The sequence below is a fragment of the Carcharhinus amblyrhynchos genome, chromosome 30 (genome assembly GCF_965287045.1).
Source record: "Carcharhinus amblyrhynchos chromosome 30, sCarAmb.v2.hapA, whole genome shotgun sequence".
Classification (NCBI taxonomy): domain Eukaryota; kingdom Metazoa; phylum Chordata; class Chondrichthyes; order Carcharhiniformes; family Carcharhinidae; genus Carcharhinus; species Carcharhinus amblyrhynchos.
Genome location: NC_137353.1, coordinates 1393862 through 1407279, shown reverse-complemented (window position 1 = coordinate 1407279; position 13418 = coordinate 1393862). Strand labels below are relative to the sequence as shown.

The window sequence follows — 13418 nt, the reverse complement described above, 5'->3', positions numbered from 1 at the left end:
AAATATACCTCCAGGTAAAGCAATGGCTTATGAAGTTGGTGAGTGTTTTTCCACAATAAATGGCAAATTAAGTTGGAAAAAATATTTTCTTGAACAAAGCAAGTACTTTCAACAAAATTCCTTTAGTTTCCATGGTAACTACTCAATTTTAAAAGTCTTACAGATTAGTTTGATCATACATTTCTTCTTTCTTCTAGAGTGCAACCTGTTCTTTTAGTTAGATCTTCCCTGTTATTAACGTAAATATCTTTTTCATGCTATTTTCATTCTTTACTCTCCAAGGTTAGTTTCTGTTTAAGAGTTTCCTTTACTTTATACTTTTGGCATCTTGTTCTGGCCAGTTTTCTATCTGGAATATTCCAGTACCTCACCCAACTGCTGATCTTATCGATGTGAACACAGTAGGCTTTTCAAATGTTGCATCAGGGTCATCGTATCCATTACATGACAGTTGAATATGATTATGCTCCAGCTGAGACCCCACTTTTCTCCAAGGTGAGAGATTGGGAATAATCCGGGGGAATTGTGTGGCTAACTGTGTTAGTCCAGATGCTACCCTAACTGGGATCAGTGCAGGTAACAAACCTTTCTTTGTACAAGGGTTGATGACTAAGCAAATGGATTATGTTTTGATTTATATGAACTTGTGAAGAGGTCACTGCAATGAAGTGTGAATATATGACCAACCAGCAGTGAAAGATTGTTGGATCATTCTGTGCTCCCAACAAGAAGCTGTGTTCATAGTGAGGGAATGGGAATCAAAGCTGCGCTTTTAGATTTCAGACATCCATCTTCTGAATGCATCATTGAAATTTACTCTAGCGTTTCTTATTTCTTTATAATATCCACTGTACCAATGACCTGATATGGCTGATGTTTTCTGTATAATGATTTGCTCTTGCAGATAGAATTGAAGCCATTGTATATAACCGCTACAGTCACACGTCTGTTGATATTGTGGAAACATTTGCTTCATGGCTTTCGGGAAAATATGTTTGTATCACCTGTTCAGCTCCTCATTTGCTTGTCCAAATTATTATCAGGGGGTCATTTTCTGTGGAGAACTTTTGTTGCAGGAGACTGTTCGCTAAACAATGGCTCAATGACTTGTGTATTTGGATAGGTTTTGGTTTTGTGCATACCTGGAAGCTAGGAATAAGTTTGTGTGAAACCCATAGAGTTACAAGTTTAAAATATCCCTTTTAATATCCTGCATTTCTGCACAAATTCCTCATGAAGTTCCTGCTCTGCAGGGAAAAGACTAGATAAAGAAAAATGTCTAAAGGTATTTAACATTCCAGTAAAGGTGTTTTTTGATGATTCTGAAATGTAAAGTTCATTTATTTGACTAAATATCAGTTTACAACTATGATAAAGGCACTTTTAAATATTCCTTCCTTGTTTCAGCTGTAGAGCCTCAGTTGTGGGATCATTTCAATGCTGATTTATCAAAAGCATCTATTGGTCTGAATTATTTGCTAGTATTGATGTCAAATTAGTCAGGATTCACCATAAGACCATAAGAGACAGGAGCAGAATTAGGCCACTCGGCCCATCGAGTTTGCTCCGCCATTCAATCATGGCTGATATTTTTCTCACCCCCATTCTCCTGCCTTTTCCCCATAACCCCCGATCTCCTTATTAATCAAGAACCTATCTATCTCTGTCTTAAAGACACTCAGTGACCCGGCCTCCACAGCCTTCTGCAGCAAAGAGTTCCACAGATTCCCCACTCTCTGGCTGAAGAAATTCCTCCTCATCTCTCCTCATCACTCCTTCAAACTAGCAAAAGAATCAGGAGGCCGGACATGTGCAGAGTAATGTGGAAATCTAGATGATGCAGTCAGAGTCGATCTGTCCCAGAACTTGAGTTAGAGGTCCCCATCGACTCCCTCAGCAATCATGAATCAATGGGGATTTTCAATTTTTGTGAATCTTGCTGTAAAAACCCTGGAAAGTTATATCCTCGCTGAATGAAGCATAACTGGGTTTTGACAATGTACTGACTTCATAATTACTGCTGCATACCCTCAGAGGGTAAGGGAAAACCACCAAAAATCCACAACCTTCACCAGATCCTTGAGTAACTTTTTTTTAGGTTGCCCTTACTTCATTTTGATTGCAAAGTCTAGGTCAATAGGGTTTTGTAATAATTCTATGAAACTTTCTAATACAGTTGGTCGATTCTCAATCTGTGACAGCAATCTGAAGTTAACAAGCAGATGGACTTGTTCAAACATGGAATTGAGCTCAGTTTTAATTTCATTGGGGAAGCCAGGAGGCAATGAAAATCCAACAGGCAAAGGAGCTCTGTAAAACCCCAATTAGTAGCTGTCACATATATATCTCTCCTCACACCAGGAAAGTGTTTGTACTGCAGGGGGTTTCCTTCCAACTTTCATTTTCCTGAATAATTTGCATCAGTGAAAGATAATCTCTCTCCAAGTTACATCAGGAGTTCTGAAAGTGAAATAGCTAATGTTTTAACTCTTCAGTTTGACTCTTCAGAGTCTTTTATTTAAATGTATCTGTGGGATTTTTAGGGCTATAAATGGAAGCTAATGTTTTCTTCTTCAGAAAAACTGTTCAAAAGAGTGTGCTTCACTCTCTCTCTCTCTTCCACTCCCTCTCTCCCCTGCTCTCTCTCCCCAGCTTTCTCTTTCTCTCTCCCCCGCGTTGAAAGCTGTAGCAATTTTTCTAGGTCATTTTCATTCACAATGTATTTAACAGTCACCTGTTGGACTGTCTTGAAGCCCCGTTTATGGAGGAGGTGTAATGTTGCTGCCCGCAGAGTTGCAGATCCCATTGACCACTGACTGAGAAAGGTGGAACCATCGAGGCTTTATTTCTGGATCGCTCACCAGAGCTTTGGTGATATTGACGTCAGCCCAGAGGATGCAGCATTTGCCCTCATTGTCAAAACCTGCATCACTCCAAAACATTCAAAGAGCTCCAGAGAGATTTGTATGATTCGAGTTGAGGTTCAGAAGGTTTTTTATAGAATGGCAGTTCTGCATTGGATTCAGTGGTGATACCATTGCAGCATTTTTGCTTTCCAACGTGTGTTAGGAAGTCGAACGTTAGGTAGAACGCACAGACTATCAACTGTTCTTCTCAAATCAGAGTCAACTGCAAAGTTAGAGAATATTGTTTTAGATTCTGCAATCCAAATCGATATTGTAAATTGTGAACCGTGGTGATCCCCAGCACTGACCCCTGGCCCCACCCTCTGCCACCCTAATTAACAAGTCTTTTCTCCTACTCTTTGCTTCATACTTTTAATCCATTCTGCCACTTAATTCTCTTGATTCCTCATTCTCTGACTTGCATAAAACCTTAAGAATTGGAGCAGGAGTTGGCCATCTGTCCCCTCGAGCCTGCTCCGCCATTTAATAAGATCATGGCTGATCTTTTTGTGGACTCAGCTCCACTTACCCGCCCGCTCACCATGACCCTTAATTCCTTTACTGTTCAAAAATCTATCTATCCTTGCCTTAAAAACATTCAATGAGGGAGCCTCAACTGCTTCACTGGGCAGGGAATTCCATAGATTCACAACCCTTTGGGTGAAGAAGTTCCTCTTCAACTCAGTCCTAAATCTGCTCCCCCTTATTTTGAGGCTATGCCCCCCAATTCTAGTTTCACCCGCCAGTGGAAGCAACTTCCCTGCTTCTATCTATCTATTCCCTTCATAATCTTATGTTTTTATAAGATCTCCCCTCATTCTTCTGAATTCCAATGAGTATAGCCCCAGTCTACTCAATATCCCCTCATAAGCCAACCCTCTCAACTCCAGAATCAACCTAGTGAATCTCCTCTGCACCCCCTCCAGTGCCAGTATATCCTTTCTCAAGTAAGGAGACCAAAACTGTACACAGTACTCCAGGTGTGGCCTCACCAGCACCTTATACAGCTGCAACATAACCTCACTGTTTATAAACTCCATCCCTCTGGCAATGAAGGACAAAATTCCATTTGCCTTCTTAATTACCTGCTGCACCTGCAAACCAACTCCTTGAGATTCCTGCACAAGGACACCCAGATCCCTCTGCACAGCAGCATGCTGCAATTTTTACCATTTAAATAATAGTCCATTTTGCTGTTATTCCTACCCAAATGGATCTCACATTTATCAACATTGTATTCCATCTGCCAGACCCTCATTTAGACTTGCGTCATTAGTCTATCATGGGCATCTTATCAAAAGTCTTTTTAAAATCCAGATAAAGTACATTCACTGGACAGCCACCATCTTGTCCTCTCTGTTGCCTTTTCAAACAATTCAACAATGTTGGTCAAGCAAGATTTCCCCTTTCCATGCTGACTATTCATTGTAATATTTTCTGTAACAGTTGTGTGAGGTACATGTTAGAGTTAAGAACAACAACTTGTATTTATTTAATACCTTTAATGGAACAAAAAATCCCCAATCTTCACAGAAGAAATATGAAGTAAAATCTGACACCAAGCTAGATGTGACATTTAGCGCATATAGTCAAAGTAGTAGATTTTAAGCAGTGTCTTAGAGGCGCAAAGAGAGTTAGACAGATAGAGGTTAGAGCTTAATAATCTGGAAGCTTCAGTGTACAAATTGTCCCCTTATGATATTGAAATATCAAGTATGAAGGTACCATGTATTTAAATGAACAAAGTGAAACAGAGTTGTGGGGGTTGGAAGAGATTACAGAGACAAAGACAGACCAGAACATAGAGAGATCTGGAAACAGGGATGGAAATTTTGAACTCAAGGCATTATTCAACTGGGAACTGAAATTTCTTCACCCAGAGAGTGGTGAATGTGTGGAATTCACTGCCACAGAAAGTAGTTGAGGCCAAAACGTTGTCTGATTTCAAGAAGCAATTGTCTATACCTCCTTGGAGCTAAAGGGACCAAGGGATATGGGGGAAAGGGGGGAGCAGAATTAGCTGATCAGCCATGGTCAAAATGAATGGTGGAGCAGCCTTGAAGGGCCGAATGGCCTCCTCCTACTCCTGCTTCTAGTTTCTATGTTTTGATGGATCAATGTACACCAGGGTGGTGGGGAAATGGGATTTTGGTGCAGGTTAGGAGAGGAGCAGATGATCTCGGGTGTCCTGAGGGTGAAATAAGGGAGATCACCAGGCGGACATTGGAATAGTCCAAGTAACAAAACTCACCGATGTTTTAAAATAAAAGCTTTGGGGCTGCGTTTAGTGAAGAGATAAAGGAGTGAGTTTGTGACAGATTTCCGTAAATTGTGAATGGAGCGAGTTTTGTAGCTGCCTCTGTGTTTTTGTCTACATTAAAGCACCATTGTTGCAACATGCTGTCATTTGCCAGGTCTTGTACAGTCAGTTCTGCTGTTCTGGCAAAGAGCCAGTAGTTCCACACACTGATCCAGCTTGATATGGCAAACACATATAACTACTGGTATATTCCGCCGGAGCAGAGAGGAAAAAGCTCAACTAACAAGTGTAAGGAAGGAGAAATGGTCACCTGTCCTACTCTGATTTAAGATGCTGGACATGCATATTAAGAGGAAGAATAGTTAGACTTTCCAGGTCAGTCAACATGCCGAAAAATCAACTGCTGCAGCTAAGTCCAAACATGGAAAGGACTGTGGGCTCGCCGTTCCAATACTGGACTGATATTGTGAGTAGACCTTGAAATATATGAGTCGCTTTTAATCATTAACTCTGCCTGAGTACTTGCAGAAAGTGTAATTGCAGGTAGATAGTTACATCCTTTGGAACGTACTCGAAGAGCTATTTACGTGTTTTTGATGTTCTGTCCTTGGCTTTGGTCCCTGACTTCACTGAAAGTTAATAGTTGAGTTTATTTTTTTCTGAAGTAACTCTGCTGAATGTTGTGTTACTCATAAACAGTCAAATTTGAAGTCTGCAGCAAAACCCAACTGCAATGTACTGGCTTCTTAAAACAGTGATACAATTACAAAGGAAAATTCTAAATTATTATGCTAAGCTTCTTTACAAGTGGCATTTGTGAGATTTCTGATGTTGGTCACTAAAATCTTTTGTAAAATGTAATCCACCCAAAAATACTCACTCAACAGAAAATTACAGTTTAAAAAGGTAGAAAAGTCTAAAAGACTCTTTAAAATTCAAATCTTAATCGCAAAAATATGCAAGCTATCTTCCTGTTACATAAAGCACCTTTTCATCTTGTAGCTTCACCTTTCATTCTGGGTCTCTGGCCTTTTTGGTTCTGACCACATCTTCATCTCAACTTTCTCTTTCATTCACTGGGCAAGTGTTACTCCTGTCGAGATGTTGTAATCTCCAATCTTTATCTCTTGTAATGGATGGTTACTGAGGCAGGTCTATTGCAGTGTTCAATATAGTGATGGAAATTCTCAGTGGAAACAGTTAGCTGATCTTCCATGGATGTTGGATATGATAAAAATTGAAGAGTAGACATGAGGAATGTGAGGCATTTTCTCTCATGAGTGTTCATACTACCTCACATTCTCCCATCTCCCCTGTGCTCATTGACATTCAATGGCTCTTGATGTGGAAGTACCTCAATTTAAAATTTCTATTCTTGTGTTCAAATTCCTGCAAGACCTTGTCTAATTTCTGTATCCCCCAACCCTACAATCCTTCAAGATGACTACACTCTTAATTACAGTCTCAAGTGCATTTCCCATTTTAGTCACTCCATCACTGGTGGTTTGTTCACCAGCTACTTGGGTCATAAACTCTGCAATTTCCTCAAACATTTCCACCTCTCTTATCTATTTTTCCTCATTTAGGACACTTTTTTTACAACCTAACACTTTGACAAAACTTTTGTCCTAATATCTCCCTCCATGTGGTTCTGTGTCAGATTGAGTTGATGATGCTGCTGTCGGAATATTTTACCGTGTTAAAGGCACTGTGTCAAAGCAAGTGGTTGGATGCTACTGTAGTTACAGTGTGTTCTAGGATATGTTTGTACTCCAAGGAGCTAGCACAGTGACTTCGAGGGTGTGAAGGAAGAGGTTACAATGCATTCTAGAGTGGACGGAGGAATTAAGGTCATAGCTGGTCTTCAGAGGTGCTTTCAGAATGGGCATTGGGAAAGATTAGTGAGGTCCAGGTGCTGTTCTTTGCAATCTCATTGCGTGAGCAACATTTCAATCAGTAAATGTGTTGCTTACGAAATGGACAGTTTGTTGCACTGTACAGACACTTCACAAAGTGAATCTTTCATTAGCTACACAGACTTGGATTGCCCAGTGAGAGGCAACAAGAGAACACATTCTCAAATCCCTTAGAATAGCTCACCTATGAAGAGGAATGCAGAAAAAAGGGAATGAAAAATAGGATGACAGAAATGGAAATGGAATATATTAATGGCCAAAATCTTTATTCTCCAGAGGGAACTATCCTGAAGGTATCCCAGAACATTCATTTCAGGATTCCTCAGAATTCCCCACATACTACTGCATCTAGAACCCTCTAAAACCCTAATTTAACAATTCCAACTCATTTAGCAGAATAGTTAGCCAGGAACAGTTAGAAAGATTTAAAACCAATTCCAACTCCTGACCTCACTGATGTCCCCACTGAACTCCCTGTCTAAACCTCCTGACTGCCCTCCTTCTACCACTCATTGCCCACACGACTTCTCAACTCTACCTTCCCACCACCAAACAACCCCTCCAAAACCTTCCTCACTGGATCCCCCCTGCGGCCCACGACTAGATCCCCCTGCTCCCGCGGCCCACGACTCGATCCCCCAGCACCGACTACACGTTGACCATTTGACTACCTTCCCCAGCTAACTATCCAGACCCCTGGCTACTCCCCCATTTCCTAACTATTCCCCTGACCCATTTAATTTGCACACTTCCCTTCTCTCCAGTTTGTTAAAGTGACTTTGGCACATGTAATATTATCAGAATATGGCACTATAGAGCTATAAAAAGGGGAGTATGTCTTTGCTTCCCCCGATGATCCTATACTTGGAGGAAAGGACTCCAAGAATGGGTTTACTCCATGGTGGTAGTTTCCCTCCATGGAACATTTGGCCCATTGTCTTGTAACTATCCCTCCCGGGCTGTGTCACACAATTATGGTGTCCTCTTTTCAACATGTTTTTTTTTCTTTTGAGTTTCCACCAGTTTCTCACTTTTTCCTCTTGCTAGTTCTGCAGGATTTGATTACGCTGTTTATCTCACCCAACCAGTTATTCTTCATGTGAACAACTGAATCATAATACCAGATTATATTACACGGAGAGCCTCAGGGGCTGAACGGACTCTGTCCCCATCAGACAATAACATCAGAACTCTTTCAGAGAGAGCCCAGGAGAGGGCTTTCCCAGATTTCTGGATACTGAGGTCAAACAGCTTGTCGTTCCCACTGCCTGATTAGCAAAGAAGGGATGAAACCAGTAAGTTTCCTGGTCTAGATCCATCAGCTGCGCACTGCCCTAACCACATAAATGAAAGAATTCCATGTTTAATTTTTTAACATGAGTGGTTATATCGACATTGTACATTGTTTCACTGGGAAACAGAGCAAAAACCTCTATTCCTGATCAGACTGTAGTACCGGCAGCCCATTGGAATATTATCAGCTCTTGCAATGCAAGAGTTAGTAATTGTTGGGTGGATTTGGGGACATAAAGAACATGTCTTTGAAGAAACGAAGGAGGTAATGAAAATGCCTCATTATTGAGAACAAGATGCAGAGATTGAGTCATTTGGTGAGGATTGGAGTGCAGGAAACGTAAAGCCTGAAGGAAGCTGAAGGGGATAGTCTGAAGGTGATGACTGACTTTGAGATGTGGAACAGAGCTTTGATTAAGTCAGAGAATGCAGCACAGACAGCAAGTCTGACAGTGATGGCAGGTTATAATCGAAAGACTTGTTTGGAAGTTTACAATGCTAGGCTGTCCCAAATGCTTTAGTGATTGCCAGGACATTGACTACAATTCACCAAAATACTTAAGGTTTGTGTCCAAGAGGCAAAACACAGGAGGAACAAGGTCACCGGTAACCATAGAGAGAAACGTAACTGTGATTAGGGATTATAACAGGTTAGGATTGAATGATACAGTGAATTTCCACATTTTGATCCTGCCCTGATCTCTGATATACAAGTGGGAAACTACAGCCAGCTTTGTATCCCAGCACAAACAGAGGATAAGGATCACTCCTGCAAGCTGTTGAGTGAGGCCTGTTGCAAGATGTATGGACGAGGTTAAGAATAAAAGTGTGCTTAATTATGATGCACGTCACAGATGAATTATTTGTGAGCTCGCCTCGCTTGGTAAGCGTGTAAAGAATGGTCACCTGGATGATGCCAATCATTGATCAAACCCTGTCAAAGCTATCAGAAAAAGGATTCTTTAAAAATATTGAAATTTTTGGGGCTATAAGAGAGCAATTAATCAGAGAATCACTACAGTGCAGAAAGAGGCCTATCAAATCTGCACCAACCACAATCCCACCCAGCCCCCATCCCCATAACCCTATCTATTAAAAGTAGTTAAATTTTATTTATTAGTCACAAGTAAGGCTTACATTAACACTGCAATGAAGTTACTGAGAAATTCCCCGAGTCACCATGCTACCATGCCTGTTCGGGTCAATGCACCTAACCAGCATGTCTTCCAGACTGTGGGAGGAAACTGAAGCACCCAGAGGAAACCCACGCAGAAACGAGGAGAATGTGGAAAGTCCACCCAGACAGTGACCCGAGCTGGGAATCGAACCTGGGTCCCTGGTGCTGTGCCACCGTGCCACTCCAATAATAACATTGCAGCTACGATCCAGTACACAGATTTGCTGAAATTGTTCTGGTTATGCAGGTTCAGGGTTAATGACGGCAAAATATATTTAAGGGTAAATTCTGTGTGCCTCTTTTGTCCACAGCTGGAGAATCAGGTACGCAGATTAACTTACCTGAGAAATGTGGCCCCCACTTTTCCAGGTGTGTGTGTAATGCACTGATCCACATTCCCTTCGCTCAGAGACAGAGCCTCACTTTGCAACGTTTTTGCTTCAGGCTCGCTGTGCGATTTCACTGTTGCTTCAAACTGATATTCTCTTTGTTTCCTCCTCAGAACAGTGACTTCTTTGAAATGATTGAAAAGATGCAGGTAAGATGTTGTTCTTCAACTCCTGAGTAACTGAAAGTCCAGCAAACATGGTTTTATCTGTTCTGTGCAATACTATGGGATTGCTTTTCAGCACATTGTCCCTCTGTCTCAAACTTCACAAACACTATCAAACAGAGCATTGCTATTTCAAATAAATGGTTAATTAATGAGAAATGTGATATTAAAACAGCAGTCATATTTATTGATGGGCATGTGAGATACAGCAATGTTACCGATTGAAGATGGTCTGATTCTCAGGATCCTGGTTTTCAGTGGGAGATACTCCAGACAAGAGATTGAAGTTCCTTCAGGAAGAAATCAGGAACTCCAGCCAGTGACGTAGGGTGGGAACAGGGATAAATTTTACTTCCAACACTTTTACTTCCACTGGAGACACACAAAGTAATGACCTGGGTTCGAATTCCAGTTGGTGAAATTCAAAATCAACAATAAAAATCAAATGAAATGTCTAATAATGTCCACTGGTGTTTGCCAATTATTGAAAAAAACCCGTCAGATTCATTACTGTGTTTTAGGGAAGGAAATCTGCCGTCCTTGCGCGGTCTGGCCTAAACGTAACTCCAGAGCCACAAATTGCTGTTGATACTTGAGTGGTTGACTCTTAACTGTCCTTTCAAGGGAAATTATGGATTGGCAATAAATGCTGGCCTTGCCGGTGACACCCACATCCCATGAATGAATAAACAAAACCAGGGCACTTAGAAAATCATAATTAAGTAAATCCAACATGGTTTTATGAAAATGTGTTTGACAAAATGATAAAGAAACTTTACAACCTTCAAAAAGTAATTGAACTATCCTAACTTTCAAGGATATGGGAAAAGTGCAAGAAAATGGGATTAGTGCACCTTAGTGGTAGTTACTGTCAGTGCGGACTGGATGGGCCAACAGGTCTTTTCTGCACTAAACGTCTTTATGACTATGATTCGAGAAATCTGTTAAGTTTTTTGAGGATGTAATAATTAAGATGGATAAGGAATGTAGCGTGCTTTGATTTTCAGAAGTGTATCACAGCAGAGGATATTACACAAAAATAAGACTCCTGGGATTGGGGTTAATATATTGTCATCGATCGAGGTTTGGCAATTGAACAGAAAACAGAGAGCAGAAAATATTGGACATTTTCAGGTCTGCAGACTGTTCCAATCAAGGCTGGGGTCTCAACGATTTACAATATATATTACTAACTTGGATGGGAGGACTGAGTGTAATGTATCAGAGTTTGCTCTCATTCACGGGATGTGGGTATCACTGGCTGGGCCAGCATTTATTGCCCATCTCTAATTGTCCTTGAACTAAGTGGCTTGCTAGACTATTTCAAAGTTAACTACATTGCTGTGGTTCTGGAGTCGCGTTTAGTCCAGACCAGGTAAGGACAGCAGATTTCCTTCCCTAATGGACATTAGTGAACCAGATGGGTTTTTCCAACAATCGACAATTGTTTCATCAGCAGCATTAGATGTTTAATTCACTTTTTATTGAATTCTACTTTTACCAACTAGACTTCAAACCCAGGTGATCAGGTGCCCACTGGCAATATGGCTACATAATCGCCTACAATACAAAATAATAAGGCAATAAGCAGTTGGGGGGGGGGGGGTGGAATGCAAAGAAGCTGCAGAGGGGTATCAATGGTTGAGTGAATGAGCAGGAATTAACAAATGGAATACACTGTGATAATGTGTGAAGTGGTTTAAAAAGTATATATTTTTTAAAAGCAGAATATCTTTTGAATGGTGAGAAATGGGAAATATTTGTCTTTAGATTAGGTGTACCACACTAGCCCCACATGATGTGTAGGTCATGGTCTCTCGGCAAAGCTGGCCCAGCTCCAAGAGGAGATTAGCTCCTCGCTGGAACACCCAGCAACAGGAGCCGGAGATCTCCAGCTGTGCTGGTGCCCAAACCAGATGGTTCCTTAAGGTTCTGCATTGACTAACGGAAAGTTAATGCAGTGACCACATTCAACACCTACCCGATACCCTGCCTGAGAGATGGCATAGATAGGGTAGGTAAAGATGCCTATATCACAAAGATGAATTTACTGGCAGGATACGGGCAGATTCTCTTGCTGCCCACATGAAGGAAATCTCCATCTTTGTAACTCCAGATGAGTTGCAGCAGTGTCAGGTACTGCCACTTGAACCTCAAAATGCCCCCGCTACCTTTCGAAAGCTGATGAACTGGGGAGTAGTGGCCTTATCTAATTGCATTTGGACCTAGGCAATCTCCTAGCGTACAGCAACACCTAGAAAACTCACTTAGAACAACTGAAGACCCTCTTCCAAAAGGAAGCACACAAAACTTTTTAGCTAAGATGCACAACTAAGAATCTCTGAACCAACTGCTGAAGTCAGCGATACCAGAATTACCCAACTTAATGGCTGCAAAATTTCACATCTATTCCTACCACACAAGCCAAAGACTGATAGGTATGTGTTTCTTAAATGTTATTTTGGACTCACTACTTACTTCTAATCAGTTAGTAGTGTTGGGTTTAAGATTTTTCTTATGTTTTAGTATCTAATAAACTCGCTCACTCTTTTTAGCTCAGAATGCCTGGTTAAATTGGCTTCTTCAAAACACAAATATATTTGGACAGGGAAAAAAACATAAGAACATAAGAAACAGGAGCAGGAGTCGGCCATCTAGCCCTTCGAGCCTGCCCCGCCATTCAATAAGATCATGGCTGATCTGAAGTGGATCACTTCCACTTTCCCGCTTTCTCCCCATAACCCTTAATTCCCTTGTCTGTCAGAAATCTATCGACCCGTGACTTAAAGTTATCCACAGGGGATGAGAGCCTTTCTAAATTAACCTTATTGTGACCAACTGAGAGAGTTGAATAAAGACAATTTATTCCTCCTCATCCAGACTCCTGACAAACGGGGGGACCTTGTCTGGGAGTCACAGCTGGAACAGTGGTTCTATGGTTTGTTCTGTTTAGGATATGACTTCCTTAATGTTGCAGATGGGGGTGTCCAGAAATAAGGATCACAGTCTGAGGATACAGGATAGACTGCTTGGGACAAAGATGGGAAAAATTTCTTCACCCAGTGAGTGGTCAGCCTAGAGAATTTGCTGCCACGTAAAGCAGTTGAGGCTAAAACCTTGTTTACAAGAAGCAGTTAGATATGGTACTTGGGGCGAAGGGGATCGATGCGAGAAGACGGGAACAGGTTATTTAAGTTGGCTGGTCAGCCACGATCACAATGAATGGCAGGGCAGACTCGAAGGGCCGAATGGTCTCCTGCTCCTATTTTCTATGTTTTTCTCCTTATACTTGCGGCCTTTTGGATTGCAGCAA

At 41.3% G+C, this 13418-nt stretch overlaps 1 protein-coding gene across 10 annotated transcripts in view; it reads left to right on the top strand.

Moving 5' to 3' along the window:
• LOC145360159 (rap1 GTPase-activating protein 1-like) overlaps positions 1-13418 on the top strand; it is a 503018-nt gene that overhangs the window by 400329 nt on the left and 89271 nt on the right. For 9 of the 10 annotated variants that reach the window (XM_080215160.1, XM_080215153.1, XM_080215152.1 and 6 more), the window contains one exon: positions 10055-10090. In XM_080215160.1, coding sequence (XP_080071286.1) covers positions 10073-10090 — 18 coding nt within the window. In that variant the 5' untranslated portion in view covers positions 10055-10072. Of the gene's footprint in view, positions 1-5368; positions 5633-10054; positions 10091-13418 lie in introns of those variants that run through there. The other variant, XM_080215156.1, reaches the window with a different exon arrangement.